The sequence below is a fragment of the Lepidochelys kempii genome, chromosome 7, assembly GCF_965140265.1.
Source record: "Lepidochelys kempii isolate rLepKem1 chromosome 7, rLepKem1.hap2, whole genome shotgun sequence".
NCBI lineage: Eukaryota > Metazoa > Chordata > Testudines > Cheloniidae > Lepidochelys > Lepidochelys kempii.
The window spans coordinates 54,303,390-54,326,321 of NC_133262.1; the positions used below are offsets into that span (position 1 = coordinate 54,303,390).

The 22,932-nt window shown below is 49.3% G+C and overlaps 1 protein-coding gene across 1 annotated transcript in view; it reads right to left on the reverse strand.

Annotated features, from left to right (window-relative positions):
- SYNPO2L (synaptopodin 2 like) overlaps window positions 1-22,932 on the reverse strand; it is a 62,075-nt gene that overhangs the window by 20,393 nt on the left and 18,750 nt on the right. Inside the window, exons 2-3 of the mRNA XM_073354753.1 lie at window positions 10,591-10,742; window positions 4,499-5,133 (exon numbers count right to left, since the gene is read on the reverse strand). Of these exons, the coding sequence (XP_073210854.1) occupies window positions 4,499-5,133; window positions 10,591-10,742 (787 nt within the window). The remainder of the gene's footprint in view (window positions 1-4,498; window positions 5,134-10,590; window positions 10,743-22,932) is intronic.

The window sequence follows — 22,932 nt, forward strand, 5'->3', positions numbered from 1 at the left end:
TTCTTCCGTCCTAAGTGCAGGATCCTGCACTTATCCTTATTGAACCTCATCAGATTTCTTTTGGCCCAATCCTCCAATTTGTCTAGGTCCCTCTGTATCCTATCCCTGCCCTCCAGCGTATCAACAGCTCCTCCCAGTTTAGTATCATCCACAAATTTGCTGAGAGTGCAATCCACACCATCCTCCAGATCATTTATGAAGATATTGAACAAAACCGGCCCCAGAGGAACCGGCCTTAAGAGGAACTACGGGACTTCTCAATGGAAGGGCAGCTTTAAATTGTGCATAGGCTCTACCAGAGCCAGCAGAGGCTGTGCTGAATCCAGGCCCAAGCACTATAGTAACACCCCTTTCCAAACCAGCACCACATCCCTAGTGCCCCTACAGCTGGGCTCCCATGGCAGCCAACATATCCCAGACTTCAGTCAAAGCCATGAAGTGCAGAATGGGTGTATTTATGAGCAGGAGTTTCTCTAGCTCTCTTCGCCATAGCATGGGAATGCCTTTGCTCCTCTTACCACTCCCCCCCCCCCCCACCCGTTTCTTTTCTGTTGTTCCTTCGTTTGTCACTGACCAGACCATTGTGCTATGGCCTGACCAGGGCAGAAAGGTTTGTCTCCACCCTCGCAGGCAGCAGAAAGTTGCAGTCTAGTAAAAGGCCATGTGAACCGCCATGGAGTGCCATCAGCCTGCGAATCGCTACTGGGGACTCTTCCACCAGGGCTCTTGCTGAGAGTAGCCTCGCCCAAAAGGGAGTATAGCAGGAAAGGAAAGTACTAGCTCAGCCCACAATGGTGCTAGGAACTCCCCGTCTAGCTAGCAACATCCGTACATCACCTCCAGCCATGGGAGATTATTCTGCCATCAGAAATGCTTTGACTGAAATATGTGGCTTTCCTGGGAGCCTTCTGTGCTGACTCGGTCCTTGGAAATAAGCCCTGATGTAAAGCGATTGCTCATCCAGTTCTAGGACTATCAGGTGGCAGAGAGCAGCTGGACATGCCTTTCTCAGCATTCATCTCATACTTGTACATTATTCAAAGGGGAAAAAATAGCTTCAGCCTAGGGGAGATGGAAATTGCTCTTTTTGCTGCTGTCCTAAGCGGGGGTGAATTCTAAACAGGCTGTGGGACAAACAGAACCAGCCAAGGCCTGGCCTTGCATCATCAATACTGCCAAGCTGGGTCTGATAGCACCTGTGGGACTGAGTCTGCCTTGCGACATGGGGCAGAGCAATAGCTCACTGCCCTGCCATGAGGAAGGAGCTTAGCTTTGGAAGCAGTCTCCAAAGCTCCTTTGGGCAAGGAGAGAGAGTGGTATCCTCTCCGAGAAAGGGAGGAAAACGGCTGTAGCAGTGGCCTTACAACATTGACTCACAGATTCATAGGTCAGAAAGGACCATCGTGAATATCTAATCTGACCTCCTGCATGTCACAGGCCACAGAACCTCACCCACCCACTCCTGTAACAAACCCCATACCTGTGGCTGAGTTACTGAAATCCTCCAATCACAATTTAAAGACATCCAGTTAGAGAATCCACCATTCACTCTAGTTCAAGTGTGGGCACACAATGGCCTGCAGGCCACATCCGGTCCACCAGCCGATTTAATCTGGGCCTTGCCCTGTTCCCGCTCTCCAGCCGAGGAGCGGGCTCGGGGGCTGCTCCGCACACACGTGCCATGGCTCCACGTGGCTCCCAGAAGCAACAGCAGCATGTCCCTTCTCCGGCTTCTATGTGTAGGGGCAGCCAGGGGGCTCCGCGTCGGAGCCAGAGGGAGGACCTGCTGCTTCTGCTTCCGGGAGCTGATTAAGGGAAGCGCTGCCTGGAGCCTGCACCTCTGAGCCCCTCCCATGTCCCAGCCCTGATCCCCTCCTGCAATCCAAACTCCTCAATCCCAGCCCAGAGCACCCTCCTGCACCCCAAACCCCTCAGCCCCACCCCAGAGCCTGCACCCCCAGATAGAGCTCTCACCCCCCTCCTGCACTCCAGCCCCAATTTCGTGAGCATTCATGGCCCGCCATACAATTTCCATACCCAGATGTGGCCCTCAGGCCAAAAAGTTTGCCCACCCCTGCTCTAGTTCAAACCAGCAGGTGAACCAGGCCCCACGCTGCAGAGGAAGGCAAAAAACTCTAGGGTATCTGCTAGGAGAAAATTCCTTCCCAACCTTAAATATGGCGATCACTTAGACCCTGAGCATGTGGGCAAGACCACCAGCCAGGCACCTGGGAAAGAATTTCTGTGTAGTAACTCAGAGCCTTCCCCTTCTCGTGTCTTATCTCCAGCCATTGGAAGTATTTGCTGATAGCAGGAGGCAAGTCTAGTGATTAGAGCAGGGGACTGGGAGTCGGGACTCCTGGGTTTTATTCCCAATTTGCTGTGTGACCACAGGCAAGTCTTTTAACTTCTCTGTGTATCAGTCTCCCCATTTGTAATATGTCACACTGCCGTAGTGTGCCCACCCCTGAACTAGAGACAGTGGTGGATTCTCTAACTTGACTTCTTTAAATTGTGATTGGAGGATTTCAGATAATATGAATGACCTACCTCACAGTGGGGCTGTAATCTGAATTGATTGTTTGTACAGCTGTTTATGGTCCTTGGATGACAGATACTATTGTACAACATATTGATAGAGCTGCACAGGTCACAACTCTAAAGAAAGGATGGCTCTTGCCCTGTCATCATGTAAGGCATTAAAATACTGCCTGGGTAGCAGGAGGCAGGTAAGATGCCCAAGACTAAGGGAGGTGGGACCCAGCTTTCTCCTTCCCCATAACATCTTGCTACAAGTTCTTGAGAGGAAATGATAGGTGAGGGGAATAGGCAGGGAAAGCTGGCCAAGAATGTAATACAAGGAGTAATGGTCTTAAGCTAACCATGAATAAAGGCAGGTTTATATTCGATATAAGGAAAAAATACCCTCGTGGTAAGAGCAATTAGCAGAGCAGCAATTAAAGGAGATCACAGAGGTGTTACCTATAGAAATGTTCAAAAACATTAAAGGAGGATGGAATAGCTGGCCCAAGAGGATTACATTTGGTTACTTCCAAGATGTCTTCCAGCCCTGATTTCCATGAACCCTAACAACTGCTCAGTTAAATCTACAAAGCAGGTGGAGGCTGAGTGGAAAGACACCGAATTATAGAACCACAGAAGTAAGAGATTCAATGGTCCTGTTAGGTCACTTCGGGTATATCTACACTGCATTGTAAACTCAGCTCTGTGGGACTCAGGCTTGGGGACGTCAAAGCCTGTGTTTGAGCATCCACACTGCATTGTAAACCTGGGTTTACAATTGCTGGACCTGGGTTTCCACAGCCATGCTAATGTGTCCACACTGCACTGCACAGACCTTCTGGCTAGGGTCTGCAGCTTGAGCTGTGTCCACACCGTAAACCAACAGGGCTTTGGTCCAAGTCACAGTAGAACTCCGACTCTGACCCAGCAGAGTCCTCGATCCCGGTTCCTGAGTGCTTGGTGACTTGATTCACACTGATTTGTTGTGGACGGAAGGGGGCTTGGGCTCAAATATGAGTCAGAGTCAGGCTTTAGTGTGCAGTGTAGACATACTCCTCTAGTCCATCATCCAGAGGCCAGTGTAGGATTGTTCCCTAGAGTGTATTCTCTGGTGTTTTGTCCCAGTTTAAATATCTTAAGTGAGGGGGCTCCCACCACAGGGCATTGTCAGAGTTGACTGAGATATTTTCCCCCCTCGCTTCGCCTCACTGGCATGCCCATGCATGAAAAGCAATCTCCTCTACTGGAGCTAGCTGGCTAGCGCCACATGCAGACCCACCCACGCCTGCTGATGCAAACAAGGCTGCAGCAAAATCACCTTCCAAAGGGGGAGGAAAGTGGACAGGCCCCCTTGATTTTGACAGGGTGGGAGGACCAGCCCTAAGGAGATGTAAGCCATTGGTAACAATATTTTGGGATGGCTCTGAGTGGAGACTGTCTCCATTTTCTGTTCTCAAACTGTCTCACAGCAATTCTCCTTCACCATGAGGGCTGGGTGTGACCCCTTTGGAGTCCATCCATATTGCTCCTTTGCTTGGACACAGCGGTGGCTATAGAGTGAATGGGGTTGCTTTGTCCCCAGGTGCTGTCCCCAGCCTAGGCAGTGAGAGACCAGGCTTAGGACTCTCACCCGAGTCACTTTTCTGGAGCGCAGGTGTTACCAGCACACTCTCGAACCCAGACAGTTCCAGTACCTGCCATCTCCCTCCTGTTCTCAACAGAAATCAGGGTGGGGATGAGTGGAGTCCTGCCACTTTTTGTGCTTGAATTCTAGACTCCCAACATATTCCCTGAGCGCCTGCCAGAAGAGACCCTGAATGACCTAAGCCACCAGCTCAGATCCCTGCAGGGCTGGCCTGGCCCTGCCTCCATCCACGTGAGAGAAGCTGGGTGAAGGCCCTTTCAGCCTGGGAAGGGGAGTTAGCACAGGCAGGTTACAGCGGGGGTGTAGATAGGTGTGTCTGGGGGCACTTACTGGCTTGTTTGGCTTTCTCTGCATAGGTGGTGGTTAAATCTTCATCGACTGGGTATTCTACTGGCCCCACCATGGGGATGAGGTGGCGCTCAGCTCGGATGGTCTTGGTGGCATGGGGCAGGAGCATGGCCTCTGGGGAGAGCTCCCTGCTCTCTGCTTGGGGTGGCTGCAGCAGCACCTCACTCTCCGAGAAAGAGGTGTCCGTGCGGCTGCCAGGCTGCTGCACGATGTCTTTCTTGGCCACGCCATTCATGTTCTCTCCGGCCTGTGCTGCTGCCTCCGGGGTGCTGTCATAGCCACTCAGCTCGGACAGGGACACCTCGTCCTGTGGCTCGCCTGGCTTGTTGTTGGAGCCCCCAGGTGGAGAGCGAGGGCTCTTCTTGCGGGCCCGCCGGTGCTTCTCCTGGGCAATGTTGTCGGCGTCGCTGTCCGTCTCGCCGTAGTACGCCTCACTGTCGGGGGGCGAGGTCAGGCTCTCCAGCTGCTGCTGCCGCCTGCGCTGCAGCTCCAGTGGGGTGGTAGCCGGGGGACCAGCTGGCTCTGGGCTGACTGGGGATGGTGGGGAGAGCACTTGCAGCTGCCCAGGGGAAAGCGAGTGCAGGGGCCGTGTGCCAGACCGGTCTCTGCCAGCCGCCCTGTGAAGAAAAGGAGGAGTGACTCAGTGAATTTCAGTCTGTGGACGAATTCCTAGGATGCAGGGGGTTTGGCCCTCAGCATAGGGGAGGGACAGGGTCCGTAAGTGTCTCGCCTATCCGGATGATACAGGCCAAATTCAAACCCCCCGTTTGCAGGTGCGACTCGGATGGCTATATCAGGGCCAATTCATCACTGACATTTCTCTGCTTCCTAGCTTGGCTGTGCTGGAAAGGGTGTTGGCTGTAACTGCGACACAGGAATAGCAAGTTGCACCCCGTCTTTCCCTCCCCCAGACCTTGGGAGCTGCTATGCTTCTCAAAAGGCATATTGTCTCTGTTAGGATATAGATATTCAGGCCTGTCTGCAAAGGCCTGTACTTTAAGAATTTAAGTGTATTCTTATCACTTGGCTAATTCTAAAGGTATAAAAGAAAGAATCAAAATCACTGTCTGCTGGTGTAAGGGCCTTCTCTTACTGTGACAGTTTGAGGCCCTGTGCTTAGGCTAAGGCCTTTGGCTAAGCAGCAGAGGCAGCCATAAGCTGGGAAGCGACAGGTCACATCCTCACATTCCAAACTAGTCACATTGAAATCAGGTGCTATTGGGCTGTTAGGAATACAATCCTGTCCTGATAATGCCTATCTCCTCCAGAGAAAGGGAAGTGCCTAGAAGATGTAAAAGGAAACTTAGTTTGATAGCATCCTGTCTGGCAAGAACTCACTTATCAATACTGGGATGTGAAATCCTCACTTCTGTATTGTTTTGTCATTATAGTTCCCACTTTGCTATTGTTTGTCTGTATAATCTCTGTCTGGTTCTGTGATTGTTCCTGTCTGCTGTATAATTAATTTTGCTGGGTGTAAATTAATTCAGGTGGTGGGATATAATTGGTTACATAATCATGTTACAATATGTTAGGATTGGTTAGTTAAATTTCAGGAAAATGACTGGTTAAGGTATAGCAAAGCAGAACTCAAGTTTTACTATATAGCCTGCAGTCAGTCAGGAAGTGAGTGGGTGGGTGCGGGTGGGGGAGATGGGAATGGGGGTGAGGAAATTGGAATCATGTTTTGCTAAGGGCAGGAATGGGAATAAGGACACAGGTGTAAGGCTCTGTGGTGTCAGAGCTGGGAAGGGGGACACTAAGGAAGGAAACTGGAATGCTTGCTGGAAGTTCACCCCAATAAACATCGAATTGTTTGCACCTTTGGACTTCGGGTATTGTTGCTCTCTGTTTATGCGAGAAGGACCAGGGAAGGAAGCGGGTGAAGGAATAAGCCCCCTAACAGTCTCCAGGCCCCACAGCAGGGGAAAGGCACCTTCTCCTCCTGTGACCATCCCAGTTTGGCTGGTGAGAGCTGTAACTGAGCCCTGTACTCTGGTGTCTGACTGTATATCCCATGGGCTCAGTCCTGAGGGTTCTGGCCATGCAAAAATCAGTGGTACTTTTACTTGCAAAAGACTGAGTCAGGACTCCATGATTTGGCCCCTTGGGTTCTCCCTGGGGCTGAATTCTGCCGTTCTTATTACCCAGAACCTGCTGTGTCAGAACTCCCCCGAGGCTGTGTCTACACTTACAGCGGCACGCACAGTACAGGCACTACACATGTAGCTACGCCCTGCAGCAGAAGCCAGGCTGTATCCACACTTGCTGCTATGGTGCATAGCTACATGCCACACTGCAAGGCTCTGGCAGCAGGGAGGTAGCGGGATGCTACACTGCTAAAAATAGCAGCATTAGATGTGGGAGGCCCAGCTTGGGCAAGTGGAGAGCCACGTAGGGTACATCTCCAGGGTTCAGGCGTGTAGGGCATTCTACTCACATAAACCGTGCCTCACTGTCTCCACTGCTGTGTATACCTGTGCTAGCTCGGTGTGCAGAGTCCGTACGCTACACGCCACTGTACGTGCAGCTGCGCCTTCAGTCAGGTACGTCCTGAGTCAGGACTTGGCAGTTTGGCACGTGGTCTGGGAAAAGGTGGTTCAGAAGCAGTTATGCTTCATCTTTCAAACCAATAAAAGCTTGAGAAAGAAAAGCTCATATGGCATCAAGGGAAACTTTCACTGTGAGCCCTAAGGGAGGCAGGGACTGGGCGTATGCTTGTACTGCAAGTGGTCAGAGCAGGCAGGTCTCTTTTAAATGTAAGGGTTCATGAAGGATAATTTGTTGCTTGGCTGTATAGTGTAAAAAAAAAAAAATTGGAATGACAGGCAACTACGTCCTTGTTTTCAAAAGGGTTTGGAGTACTTAGGAGCCAAAATCCCATTGAAAGTCAATTGGATTTAGGCTCCTAAGTGCCTAAATCCCTTTGAAGATGAGTCTTAGGCTTCTCAGTCAATTAACTGTTGCAATGCTGAGTGCAGCAACACCTACATACCATTAAAAATCTGGGTCTTAGGTGCTTTTGACAATTGTACCACTTGGCTTCCTCTCAATGACCGCGAAGGGGATAAAATGTGAGAGCAGTGTGCAAGGGGGCTGTGACAGTGTTCCATTTGGGCTATCGGGAAGGGAAGAAGTGGTAGCACCAAGTATTGTTATACAGTCTAATTAGGTCAGAGCAGTAGCACTATAGAGCTAACCTTCTACACTTTCCACAGTGTGCATCCGATGAAGTGAGCTGGAGCTCACGAAAGCTTATGCTCAAATAAATTGGTTAGTCTCTAAGGTGCCACAAGTACTGCTTTTCTTTTTGCGAATACAGACTAACACGGCTGTTACTCTGAAACCCGTCCAGGAACTCTGGCGCTCTCAGGGCCTGCAGCACCCCCATGATGCACTCTAGTGCCATCTGGCTAACTCACAAGGTAATTCCCATTGCCACAACTGCTTACCTTTGGGGGGGCACCATGCGTGCAAATCATGCAAGAGAGAGCTCTGAATGAAAATGTGAACTGCTGAGGGTGCAGGGCAGTCTTGGAATTTGGTTCTGTTGGAAATGGTCTAGTTCGAGGCTTCTCAAACATTGCAACGGTGTGGGCCACATGCACATCTTGACCGAGGGATGTCTCATTCACACACTCCTTCCCACTGCTGGTTATTAGGATGACCTCTGCTCTCACTCATAGCTGTGCAGGCCACCATCCCCTCCCTCACATGGCCTCCCAGACCAACTCTTTCAGCATCCCTGAATCCCTAAAATAAAAAGATGCCTGTCTCACTCCCTTCCTTCCCCCTGCTGCTTTTTTTGAAAATAACCGAGCATTACTCCTTGCTGTGGGAATCCAAGCTAGGAACAGTACTCTGGAGTCCTGGCTGTTAGGCCCCATCTCTCACTCGCACTCACTGGAATCAGCACGCTGACTCTCCCATTGGGAAGGAAACGAAGGCTGTGCTGCATGGGAACATGCATCTCTGCTCCCTGAGCCATATTTAACAGGCAGCAGCATTTGGCAAGCCCCATTGAAGAGTAAGGCCAGCTAGTTATGTTATCCCAAAGCCATCTAATGCTGGCCTCTGGACAGCTGATTCACACCCCCAGTGCGGAGACTGCCTGTGTCACTTTGCTAATTCAAAGTGTGTTGATTTTTGTCCCAGTGGAATTTGTCCCAGCACCTGCTGCCTGCAGGCGGTCTCCAGTGTGGTGACATAAGGCCAGTGCTATTCTAGACACCTTCCACAGGCCTCTCTTGTCACACTTAAGCACTGGTAAGAGCCCAGAACCACAGGTGACCACAGCAGAATGTCTCAGTGCCCTGGCTCACTCCCGCTAGACCAGGAGTAGGCAAACTTTTTGGCCTGAGGGCCACATCTGGGTGGGGAAATCGTATGCAGGGCCATGAATGTAGGACTGGGGCAGGAGGTTGGGGTGCGGGAAGGGGGTGTGGTGTGCAGGAAAGGGCTCAGGGCAAAGGGTTGGGGTGTAGGAGGGGGCTCAGGACAGGGTATTGGGGGGCAGGAGGTGTGCAGCAGGAAGTTAGGGGGCTCAGGGCAGGGGTTTGGGGTACAGGAGGGGTTTGGGTTGGGTGCTCTGGCCCAGCGCTGCTTACCACGAGCAGCTCCGGGGTGGCAGCGGGGCTAAGGCAGGATCCCTCCCTGCCCTGGCCCTACACTGCTCCCAGAAGTTGCCAGCATGTCTGGCAGTTGCTCCTGGGGGAGGGGTGGGGCAGGTGGCTCTGCTGCACACTGCCCTCACCTGTGGGTACCACCCCAAAGCTCCCATTGGCCACGGTTCCCCACTCCCGGCCAATGGGAGCTGTGGGGGGCAGTGCCTGCAGGAGAGGGCAGCACACAGAGCTCTCCCCTAGGGGTTGTAGGGATGTGGTGCTGGCCACTTGCGGGAGGGGCACGGGGCCAGGGCAGGCAGGGAGCCTGCCTTAGCCCCGCTGCGTCATGGGACTGGCAATCCCCTGGGCTGTATTGAAAGCCCTGACAGGCTAGATCTGGCCCGTGAACCATAGTTTGCCCTCCCCTGCACTAGATGGAGACCTGATACTGATTCCTTGTGGGTGGGGTCATCCTGCCCTTTTCTTCCCTGCGTCAGCACAGCCACCCTCAGGCCCCACTCTGCAGAGACCATCAGCCAGTGTGTTTCTTTATCGCTGTGGAAGGGACATTCACTAGTGCTTTGTCCAGTCTTGGGTACAATAGGGGTGAATTCTGCACTCTCATGGAGAGGGAGGAGATGGGACTTCCCAGGGCTTTTCTATCTCTAACCTACAGGATTTACTCTTGACCTGGATTGGACCCTAATCCAGCAAACCCTAAAGCACTTGTTTAACTTCTCAGGAATAGTCCCACTGAAGCCTACTCATGTGCTTGAAGTTAGTCCCCTGCTTCAGTGCTTTGCTGGATCAGGACATTAGCCAGCTGGACCTCTTGCAGGCCAGAGGGGGGAACATGTCTGGATGTATGCTTCTGACTTATCTATGCCCCTGTTTCCATCCCATTATTGGCCTTACTATGGAATGCTGTCATTAATACACCATGCCATGTTTCCTTTAATGTAACTGGCCCCTGTGTAATCAAACCCAGTTGTACAGAATACTCGTTTATCCAAAGTAAAGCAATGTCACTAATGTTACTTATGACTGTGATGAACTGTCTGGTTTGAAACACTGCCTGCTGCAGAATGGAGTCATAATTGCTCATCTATGAGTCATATTCCCTACATTGCTAACATTGATTCCCTTAGCTAAAGCAATAGGAGCAGGAGGACCTAAGTTCTGTTCCCCACTATTGCCATACAATCTAATGGGCCGTGGAGTATGGCATAGAGACAACCAGGAAGCCCTAAGAGGCCATACACTTGTTGAATGCAAAGTCCTCCAGAGGCCTGTTTTTCTGACTTGTTTTCATGCCCCAGTGTACTAGGACAAGGCTGCCCTGCCTTGTGTTAGCTAAAGTGATACCCGCATCCAGCTGCATGACAGCTGCTGTGCAGAATGAAGCTGCGCTGCAGGGGGGCTGTATCCCTGCAGTTTGCTCCCTGCCTGGAGCCCGCACTTGGCTGTTACCGTTTCACACAGATGTGGAGCGTGTCGCTGGAGGAGTCGATGATGTGCATGGCGCTGGCGTGGGAAAGGCCAGTGCATGGCTTCCCGTTGATGGACACCAGTTCGTCGTTTTCCCACAGGCCCCCCCGGCAGGCTTTGCTTCTCTTGCGGATCTGGAAGAGGGAAAGCAGAGGGAGGCGGGTAGGGAGGGAAGGAAGTAGACTGTCTAACTCAATTGACTTTCAGCAACTGACTTATTCATTGCTCTGCAAACTGTCCCCAGATAAGCCACATGAGGGCAGGGGGTGCTGCTCACTCAGAGCAAAGCACCAGGGGCTACTAGGAGGGCCATGGAGTCCAATCCTAGCTGACCCATAAGACCTCAGTCAATCCTCATAAATCTCAGTGCCCGTGAAGGGGTCCTTCCGATCTGCTAGGCACAGAGCTGAGCTCTTCATTAGCCAGATTCCAGTCTCTTAGTGTGAATTAACACCTGGACGCTCCTCTTCCTGCCTCTCATTGCCCACCCCTCCCCCTGGTTTCGAAGGGTGTCTGTGCTTGCAGGGTGGGAGCAGGGGCACTTTCACAATTAGCCGTTAATCCAGCTGTGTCTCAGCTTCCCTGGCTGGGGTGGCTGAAGCCATCTCTCCAGTGGTCTTGCAAATAGAACGTGCACTGTGCATAAGTGGCTTTTCCTTTTCTCACCTCTAGACCCTTGGGATAGGGCCAGAATAAATGACACCTGCGTTGTAGGGAAGTGTTTTTCAAATGTGGCTGCATGCGGCCACCAGAGGCCTTTCTTGCTGCCACAGCCTACTGGGTAGTGATGGGGGGGGGGGGGGGAGCAGTGGCCCCTCCCACAGAGCTGCCAGCAGGGGCTGGGCCCTGCCCTCCGTTGCAGACACAAATGCCAGAGGAGCAGGCCACTGGTGTGAGTTCCCGACCTTCACAGGGGTGGTGGGGCTCGGGCTTCCAGCTTCAGCCCTGGGGTGGCGGGTGCCAGGCTCCAGACGCAGGGCTTCAGGCGCCATCCACCAGCCAGGGGGTTTTGGGCTCCAGCCCCAGGCTTGGCCCCCCCCCCATTCCCCTGGCCCCCACTGCTTCCCTATCCACCTCTCCGTCCATGGCTTTCCGAGGATGCATAAGTCTGCTGTGAAAAGCGATATTTGTATGTGTGTTAATATCACTTTTTACTGTCTCCCAGCTAGCTAGTAAGTCTGCTGTGAAAAGTGATATATACATAATCAGTTTTCACAGCAGCAGCCATACTAGCTAGCAAATCTTTAAAAAAAAAAAAAAGCAGCCAAAAAAGCAAAAGAAACAACAAAATAGACACGAATGTGCAAAGCACCTTATTTTGTTTCTATTTTGTTTAGGTCCAGTAAAGAATAGAGACAACTGTATGTTATTTTTATTACTGAGTCTGCACAAAAACCCTACATAAAAAAATTACAATGATTTGGACATGTATATGTGCATATTTATTTGTTTTTCCTAAAGTTAATTAAGTATTTAAGGGAAAAATTGTCAGAGCGGCCACCAGCAAGAGTTGGTGGCTTCACTCTGACGCCACCAAAAAATTTCTTGTGAGAACCCCTGCGAGGGGCACTTGTAATGCAGACTGGACAGGCACGGAGCAACGAATAGTAATTAGCATGGATTGGATGGTGGGTCACAACACCTTCGGAGAGCTCCATTCCTAGCCAGGGATGCCTGTGTCATGATGCTTGGGTGGCGAAGGAGAGTCTCACAGAAGTGTCCCTGAAATCTCTGCACCATAAGACACCCTGTTCTCTGCCCATTATGCCCCTGTGCCACATGCCCCAAGGGAAATGTCCATTTGGTAGGACCAAACATAGTGGTGGTACCGTGGTGGGGTAAGTTACACATTACTTCTTGTCAACTGTTGAGAATATCCCACTTCCACCTTAACTGAATTGGCTCGTTAGCACTGACCCCGCACTTGGTAAGGCAACTCCCATCTTTTCATATGCTGTGTATTTATACCTCCCTACTGTATGTTCCACTCCATGCATCTGATGAAGTGGGTTTTAGCCCACGAAAGCTTATGCCTAAATAAATTTGTTAGTCTCTACGGTGACACAAGAACTCCTAATTGTTTTTATTGGGGGCCTGGTTTTCACTTCCTTTTCACTAGCATGAGTCAGGAGTAACTCCCCTGCAGCAAAATGCTGAGAGAAGAGACCCAGGCCCTAGGAGCCAGCTGTTTAGCAAGCAGGTGTTGCTAGCAGGTGTCACCTGCATTGAGGTGGCATTCAGTGGTTATGCAAAATAAGTGAAGCTCTCATTGATCTAGGATCCTGTGGGACCAAATACAGCCCCTGGGGCAAGGGGACATAGCACGCATTGAAATCAGTGGGAGCGGCTCCTGCTGCTGCCAGGTTTGAATTGCCCCCAGTAGTGTTAGGGCTGGTACAGGCATGAATTAAAGTAGAAAGGGGCATGGCCTTCTGTGCTTCTGCTGGAGGCATTTCCTGCTCCACGCCCCAGCTTCTGCCTCCTCAGCATGTAACTTACACCCGTTGTGCCAGTCACGGGGGGCCCCGCGTTGTGAGAAGCTGTGTGCTTCCAGGAGAAGGCTCCAACACCACCTAGCATTGGGCTCTGAGGGCCATGTCTGGGCTAGTTACGTTACTTTATCACTTACATCCACTGAGATCTGCCTTGGGCCAAATGCTGCCTTGTTATGCTAATGCAAATCTGGAGTAACCCCTTAGCAGGCACTGGAGCTACTCTGGATCTCCACTGATGTAACTGAGGCTGGTGTCTGGTTCCGAGGTTGCAGCAGAATGACAGCAGGGATTAATCTGGCTGCCTAAGGCTCTCTTACACCCAGTGGATAGTTTACCATCTTTTACATCACTTCTGAATTTGGCCCAGAGGCTTCCCTCCCTTGGGAGCTGCTGTGTCACAGAGTGAAAGGTTTCTCCTGTGGCTGTGGTGGTGTTCCTTCCTGTGTCGCTCCTACCTCTAGCAAGCCTTCTCCAACTCTGTAACTGTTACTAGGTAGCATGTTGCTTGTGGATTAGTGGGCAGTGTCAGTTACAAAGTCACAGGGGCCTGTGGCGGTGTGTCATGGCCCCCCAGCCCAGAGGATGAGTGAGAGGCTGTAAGTCACTCTACACGCCATCTGGCAAGTGGGGCTGGGCAGACAAGCGCTACACCTTACTCCAGATACTGAGTACAAGCCTTGGACAGGGCCAGCTCTGGGGAGTGGAAGTCCGAGTCCTGATCATCGAGCACGTGCTTTCCCTGTGCCACTGGATGTTGCATTATTTAGATTATCACCTCTTCATTTAACACTATGAAGCTTCACTTGCATTGTAGACTGAAAAAGTGGCTCATTCTTTAAAGGCAGGGATGTAAGGTTAAATGGAAACTGCCGGGTAGTTCGGCCTGAAGTTAAAAACATAAAGGGACTGATTCTCATTTACAATAGGGCCCAAGTACACTACAGTGGCAGTGGAAAGCAGCCTTATAGTTGTAGTAAATTACAATAATACCCATTTTAAAGCTACTTTATGCTGCCAGAGTGGTGTAAAGGTGCCTTAGTGTAAATGAGAATCAGGCCCTGAAAGCTTTTACAAAACCTATCTCTCATAGGCATTTTTCCATAAAATCAAAACAAAAAACCCAAATGAAAACAGCTTTATTTGTGTCTGAATTGTTCCATTCCCCCAAGCAAACAAAACACATACACAGCTGTTCCAAGAGGGTCCAAACCACTATTACCAGTAGGCTTAAGAGGAGAATTATGGTCTGGTAGCACTGGAGACCCACATTGCATGCACTTAGCACAGGTGTGAATGATAAAACAAGATGCAGGGCAGTGGGGACTCAGGCCAGTGATTTTTAAGCTAATAGCCAACAGCTGAATTTGCAAATATTTCCCATGAATTTCTCTGGGTCCTGCAGTGGCGGGGAGCAAGAAATGAAGTCCATGCAGAGCATTTTATACCAGATCTAGTGCACCTTTGTGGTGGTGGGGGGAACCCCACAATGAGCCACAGGCCTGAGACATTTAATGTCACCCCCATCTCCACTGAAAAGATTCATTCTCCCACCTCTCCCAATGTGTTGTTGCTCATCAGCCAGACTCCCTAAGATTGGCGGTAGCCACACTCCTTAGAAAATGTGTTGGGGTTGCACAAGGTGCTCAGTTCCCATTTTGGGGGAGGCAGTTGTAGGGGCCCAGAGAAGGGGCTTCCACTGGAGGGCTTTGGGACTGGTTGATATGCAGACTCAGACCATCTGCAGGTCTAGTGGGTGCATTCCAAGGACTCCTGTCTGCCAGTCAGAGTTGGAGTGGGCCTGTGGTCGAGGAGGCACCAACCACCCACAGCAGCACCCCTGCAGCTGTCCCATCAGCAAAGCAGAGGGGTAGGAGGGGCAGCAGCTTTAGCGTGGGTTCCTGGCTTTAGCTGCACCACGGAAATTATGAACCAAGAGCACCAGACCTGAGCAGCCAGGTCACAACGCCCAGAACGGGGAGCTGGGCCCAGCCCCACAGGATGGGAGCCACTGTGGTGTGGTGAGTGCTGAGCAGCTCTCCAACCCCACCAGAGCCTCCTCTCCACACTGGGCAGGGATATTGGCTGGGGTGGAGGGTGCTGCTGTGGGTGGTCTGTGCCCCCCTCACCACAGGGACCCATTCAGTCGGGAGGCTGCGTCCACCCCAGGCTGGGAGTGAGAAAATGGTTTGTGCTGTGAGTTGTTTGTCTTTATTTTGCCACAGCCTCTGAGTCTCAGCCCTGTGCTTTGCCTGCAGGCTTAAACTAGGGGCTGGATCATCCAAGCTGTCACATCTATCAGTCCAGCCTCCAATCTCTCCTCACCTTGGCTCTTCACCTCCTCATCCACCGCAGCCATGAAGAGATGAGGGGATGAGAACATGAGGGCCCAAAATAAACCCTGTCTGGAGAGAGAACAACTCCTCTGCTCTTATCAGAGCCCCGTCCCATCCCCCCTCCTGCTTCCAGGGGCAGCTGTTAGCCAGCCAGATGAAGAGACAATAAAAAATCTCCACACCTCCCAGCTGAGACACAAGATACATCAGAGACCAGACACAGATGCAAGAAAGTCCCATGGACATTTAAGAACATAAGAACAGCCATACTGGGTCAGACCAAAGGTCCATCCAGTCCAGTATCCTGTCTACTGACAGTGGCCAATGCCAGGTGCCCCAGAAGGAGTGAACCTGTTGGTAATGATCAAGTGATGTCTCTCCTGCCATCCATCTTCACCCTCTGACAAACAGAGGCTAGGGACAGCATTCCTTACCCATCCTGGCTAATAGCCATTAATGGGCTTAACCTCCATGAATTTATCCTGTTCTCCTTTAAATCCTTTTATAGTCCTAGCCTTCACAACCTCCTCAGGCAAGGAGTTCCACAGGTTGACTGTGTGCTGAGTGAAGAAGAACTTCCTTTTATTTGTTTTAAACCTCCTACCCATTAATTTCATTTGGTGGCCCCTAGTTCTTATATTATGGGAACAAGTAAATAACTTTTCCTTATTCACTTTCTCCAAACCACTCATGATTTTATAGACCTCTATCATATCCCCCCTTAGTCTCCTCTTTTCCAAGCTGAAAAGTCCTAGCCTCTTTAATCTCTCCTCTCTCCAAACCCCTAATTATTTTAGTTGCCCTTTTCTGAATCTTTTCTAATGCCAGTATATCTTTTTTGAGAGGAGGGGACCACATCTGTACACAGTATTCAAGATGTGGGCGTACCATGGATTTATATAAGGGCAATAAGATATTCTCTGTCTCATTCTCTATCCCTTTTTTGCTGCTGCACACTGCATGGATGTCTTCAGAGAACTATCCATGATGACTCCAAGATCTATCTCCTGATTAGTTGTAGCTAAATTAGCCCCCATCATATTGTATGTATAGTTGGGGTTATTTTTTCCAATGTGCATTAGTTTACATTTATCCACATTAAATTTCATTTGCCATTTTGTTGCCCAATCACTTAGTTTTGTGAGATCTTTTTGAAGTTCTTCACAGTCTGCTTTGGTCTTAACTATCTTGAGCAGTTTAGTATCATCTGCAAACTTTGCCACCTCACTGTTTACCCCTTTCTCCAGATCATTTATGAATATGTTGAATAGGATTGGTCCTAGGACTGACCCTTGGGGAACACCACTAGTTACCCCTCTCCATTCTGAAAATTTACCATTTATTCCTACCCTTTGTCCCCTGTCTTTTAGCCAGTTCTTAGTCCATGAAAGGATCTTCCCTCTTATTGCATGACAACTTAATTTACATAAGAGCCTTTGGTGAGGGACCTTGTCAAAGGCTTTCTGGAAATCTAAGTACATTATGTCCACTGGATCCCACTTGTCCACATGTTTTGTTGACCCCCTCAAAGAACTCTAATAGATTAGTAAAACACTATCTCCCTTTACAGAAACCATGTTGACTTTTGCACAACAATTTATGTTCTTCTATGTGTCTGACAATTTTATTCTTTCCTATTGTTTCAACTAATTTGCCCGGTACTGACATTAGACTTACCGGTCTGTAATTGCCAGGATCACCTCTAGAGCCCTTCTTAAATATTGGCGTTACATTAGCTATCTTCCAGTCATTGGGTACAGTAGCTGATTTAAAGGACAGGTTACAAACCATAGTTTATAGTTCCTCAATTTCACATTTGAGTTCTTTCAGAACTCTTGGGTGAATGCCATCTGGTCCCGGTGACTTGTTACTGTTCAGTTTCTCAATTAATTCCAAAACCTCCTCTAGTGACACTTCAATCTGTGACAATTCCTCAGATTTGTCACCTACAAAGGACGGCTCAGGTTTGGGAATCTCCCTAACATCCTCAGCCGTGAAGACTGAAGCAAAGAATTCATTTAGTTTCTCTGCGATGACTTTATCGTCTTTAAGTGCTCCTTTTGTATCTTGATCGTCCAGGAGCCCCATTGTTTAGCAGGCTTCCTGCTTCTGATGTACTTAAAAACATTTTGTTATTACCTTTTGAGTTTTTGGCTAGCTGTTCTCAAACTCCTTTTTGGCTTTTCTTATTACATTTTTACATTTAATTTGGCAGTTTTTATGCTCCTTTCTATTTACCTCACTAGGATTTGACTTCCACTTTTTAAAAGATGCCTTTTTATCTCTCACTGCTTCTTTTACATGGTTGTTAAGCCATGGTGGCTCTTCTTTAGTTCTTTTACTGTGTTTTTTAATTTGGGGTATACATTTAAGTTGAGCCTCTATTATGGTGTCTTTGAAAAGCATCCATGCAGCTTGCAGGGATTTCACTCTAGTCACTGTACGTTTTAATTACTGTATAACTAACCTCCTCATTTTTGCATAGTTCCCCTTTCTGAAATTAAATGCCACAGTGTTGGGCTGTTGAGGTGTTCTTCCCACCACAGGAATATTAAATGTTATTATATTATGGTCACTATTTCCAAGCGGTCCTGTTATAGTCACCTCTTGGACCAGATCCTGCGCTCCACTCAGGAGTAGATCGAGAGTTGCCTCTCCCTTTGTGGGTTCCTGTACCAGCTGCTCCAAGAAGCAGTCATTTAAAGTATTGAGAAATTTTGTCTCTGCATTTCGTCCTGAGGTGACATGTACCCAGTCAATATGGGGATAATTGAAATCTCCCACTATTATTGAGTTCTTTATTTTGATAGCCTCTCTAATCTCCCTTAGCATTTCATTGTCACTATCACTGTCCTGGTCAGGTGTCAATAATAGATCCCTACTGTTATATTCTTATTAGAGCATGGAATTACTATCCATAGAGATTCTATGGAAAATGTGGATTCATTTAAGATTTTTATTTCATTTCATTCTACGTTTTCTTTCACATATAGTGCCACTCACCTCCCCTTCCCCATACGACCTGTTCTGTCCTTCCGATATATTTTGTACCCCAGAATGATTGTGTCCCATTGATTGTCCTCACTTCACCAGGTTTCTGTGATGCCTATTATATCAATATCTTCCTTTAACAGGAGGCACTCTAGTTCACCCATCTTATTATTTAGACTTCTAGCATGTGTACAAGCACTTTAAAAACTTGTCACTGTTTATTTGTCTGTACTTTTCTGATGTGTCAGATTCTTTATGTGCATGTTTCTCGTCTGATCTGGCCCATACTTTATCCTCTTCCATCCTCTCCTCCTGACTAAAACCTAGAGAATCTCTATCTCTCTCTATCACTCCCATTAGAGAAATGCCACCCATTGCTCGGCACCAGGTGGGGGATAGCCCTCAGACTGAGTTGTTTCCAATGTTGGAGAGAGAGCATAGAGGTAAGGTTTGACAGCAGCATCAAAGAAGTCACTCTTCCCATCCCATTGTGCTCCTACAGGCCCGTTTGTGCCAGTTGGATGCAGAGATGGGGTGGAGACAGGCAGAACCAGTGAATTGATCTGTTGGCCTATTTAGGGTCCTACAGGGCCCTCACTCACTGTGCTGGCCAGGGTGCGTGAGCATGGATTCGGGTGCATTTCATGCTCTCAGTTTAGTCAGGTTTGGACTTGGGGGAGGCAGGACGGACAGCGAGATCTGCAACGAGCAGGCTGAGGGCCATGATTCAATAACAGGCTTCAGCTGTGCTTGGGAGGGACTTTCCACTCAGCCACCAGCACAGGATCCTGGAGACTATGGCCTGGGCTGCACACAGGCATGCACCAGAAAAACAGAAGAGACAGGTATTTCAGTGCTAGCCCGTGAAGGCCAGCAAGGGGACTCCAGCGCCTTCCCATCCTTCCTGGAAAAAGGAGCCAACTCCCAGCACAGGTGGAGAAATACAGAGCCAAAAAATAGGATGAAAGGCTTCCCAGCTATCAGCACTCCTGGGTCCAGCTGCACATGGGTGTATCAGTCACCTCTCAGAGCAGAGCTAGGAACAGTGTATTCACAGAGCAGCTGGATTCTTCTGGGAGTTCTGTGAGAGCACAGCCCAGGGCTGAAGACAGCAGAGGCTATTATGTGGAGAGGAGGAAATATGCACATGCTGCAGAAAGGATGGGGCTATTTGGCAGCCATGCCAGTGTGATGCACTATGCTATTGACATCCATCTCTGGACAGGGAATGGCACAAACATGCTGACCACAGACTGGCCAAGTCACAGCCTGCGCGTCTCGCTCAGTGGGAGGTCAGTGGACATCACAGGCCAGGCATGCGGGACAGGCTGCCATATAGGCTGCAGGACCTATTCATCTTGTCAAAAAAACACCCCCTGCTGGCCAGCCAGGAACCGCAACACCAGTAACTGGGAAGGAATGTTTGCCTATGGTCCTGACTAAGAGAGAAAGGTGTTGGACAGCAGCTGGAAATGGGAAATGATGGGAAAAGTGGAATTTTAAAGGAACCTGAGGGAAATCCTCTCTGAACCCTCCACTGGCATTGTGGTGTGGGAGCCCCTTGCAACCTCTTTCTTGTCAATTTCAGAAGCCACTTTGGTGAGCTCTGAGGAGGGGGCCCAGTGATCATGGCCTCACTGCTGAGGACTCCTTGGTGCGCGGGCTTCTTTGGGGTGCCAATATGCTTGGCACCATGGTTCCTCCTTTTGGAGGAAAACAAACCCCGAACAATCTTCCCTTCCCACCAGTTCTCGGAGCATCATGTATCTTCCTGGCCTGCTGTTCTCCCCGCCCTGTTCACCTCACATTTTCGTTAGAACTGGGATCACCATCCAAAGGGCTAATTCAGCCCCCTCTGGCACCAGCAGCTAGCACTGTGAGGAGATTCCAAAACCAGACGACACCTGGAGATCCCCAGAGGGGAGCAGTTTTTCATTCCTCTCAGAGTCTCCATTTGGAGAACTCATTCGCTTCTGTGGGATGACACACATGCTTACATTGAGGCTTGTTTATGGCCTTTCCTAGATCAGGGCCTTGTTCATTTATGCAAATGAAAATACAAGAAATTCAAACATGACTAAAACAGGGATGTGTTTGATTCCCCCCCCCCCCCATATGACTGTATTCCTCATAGATTGCAAACTCTTTGGGGAGCAAACTTGTTTGTTTGTGCAGCATCTAGCACAAAGAGAGGGGGCTGACACAGATTGGAACTTCTGGGTGCCCCTGTGATATAAATGTTTATTTTTATCACTATCTCCATTAGGTGCCTGTGAAACTAGGAAGTGGAGATTTAAAGTTGATCTTTGAACCCACTGACTCAAATGGAAGTTGGTTACATTTCTGAGTGTTTTTTATAGCTCATGGTTTTCCTGCTGTTTACATTGATTTTTTTCTGTTTTATTTTCAATAGCGTGGATTAATTCTGATATGAGGGTGAAAATTTAAATCAATGTCACTGGCAGAATTTGGACTGATATTTCTAATCTAAATCAATGCTAATTAATGATAATGCCTTCTGTTGAAAAAAAACTTATACACAGTACTCACACCCTAACTGTATCCCCACCACTCTCTGTCTTAAGTACTTAGAGACCTTCATCACCACAGGATCTGAGTGACTCATCGTCTGTGATACAGTTATCCTCACAATACTATGGTGAGGCAGGGCAGTGCCATTATCCCCATATTGCAATGGGGGAACTGAGGCACAGAGGGACTAAATGACTTGGCCATGGTCACACAGAAAGTCTGTGGCAGAGCACGTCTCTAGAGCCTTAGATTGGCACTCTAACCACTGGACCATTCTCCTTCCACTATCTCCCCAGCTTCCATTTTTCCAGTCTACACATACATGTTCCTTTCCTACTTGCTCATCAGTAGGGCTATGATTTTGTCCCAGAGGTCAAGGAAATAATGAATTTCAATAAAGTCTGTGAACTCTTGGAAATGGCTGTAAAAACACACTTGATTAGGCCCCCAAACTGAGTAGCATTGTTACCTGACGCAAGGGTATAGTGAAAACCACATTGTTTAGTGACCTTTTTTTGGTGACTTATCTTTTTTTCCCCCTCACACCTCTGCCATGAAAGATATGAAAAATTTCCAAGCCAAAAATCGCAATCTTACTCATGGCCATCCCTCCAAATCTTTTGCTCTCTGAGGGCTCATTTGTCCATGGAGTTAAGGCAAATTAACTAAAGCTGTAAAGTTAATACACATAAACTAAAGTGTGTTAAACCCAGTGTGGACACTCTCACACAGAAGCTCAAGTATTAGTTCCTGTACCTTGATCCTAGAACAGCACGAACTAAGCCCTGGTCTACACTAGGACTTTAGGTCGAATTTAGCAGCATTAAATCGATGTAAACCTGCACCCGTCCACACGATGAAGCCTTTTATTTCGACTTAAAGGGCTCTTAAAATCGATTTCCTTACTCCACCCCTGACAAGTGGATTAGCGCTTAAATCGGCCTTGCCGGCTCGAATTTGGGGTACTGTGGACCTCCGGGAGCTATCCCAGAGTGCTCCATTGTGACCGCTCTGGACAGCACTCTCAACTCAGATGCACGATTGTTTGCCATTGCTCTGACGCAGGGAGGGGCGACTGAGAACACGGCTTACAGGGTTGGCTTCAGGGAGCTAAAATCAGCAAAGGGGGTGGCTTTACATCAAGGACTATTTCAAGCAGGACTTCACGGAGGGTTCCAATAAGAAATGGTGCACCTAAGTTATTGTTCTTATTGGAACAAGGAGGTTAGCCTGGCCTCTGATTTACCTTGCTGCACCTTCTCTGTGAGTGACTGCAGTGTGACCTAGAGGAATGAGTCCCCTAGACGGGGGGAAGCAAATGAATACAAAACAAATCTGGTCTATTTCTTGTTTTGATCCACTCCATCTATCTTTTACATCTTTCGCTGGCAGCAGAAGGACTGCATGCCATCCACATCTCATGGCTGCTTGGCAGAAGATGGTACACTACGACTGCTAGCCATCCTCATCTCTTGCCTGCCCGGCAGAAGATGGTACAGTACGACTGCTAGCAATCCGTATCGCCTGCCTGCTCACCATAAGACGGTTCAATAGGACTGACTGCACGACTAAAGAGAATGACCTGGTCAAGTCACTCCAAATTTAGTCCCTGCGCCCATGTCTGCCCAGGCGCTCCCAGCCGACGTGGCCAGGAGCACTTCGGACACGACGAGAACGGCTACCAGTCATACTGCACCGTCTGCTGCCAGAAGGCAATGGGTTGCTGCTACTGTGTAGCAATGCCGTACCGCGTCTGCCAGCACCCAGGAGACATAGGGTGACGGTTACCTGAGTGGGCTCCATGCTTGCCGTGGTATGGCGTCTGCACAGGTAACTCAGGAAAAAAGGCACGAAACGATTGTCTGCCCTTGCTTTCACGGAGGGAGGAAGGGAAGGGGGGGCCTGACGATATGTACCCAGAACCACCCGCGACAATGTTTTAGCCCCATCAGGCACTGGGATCTCAACCCAGA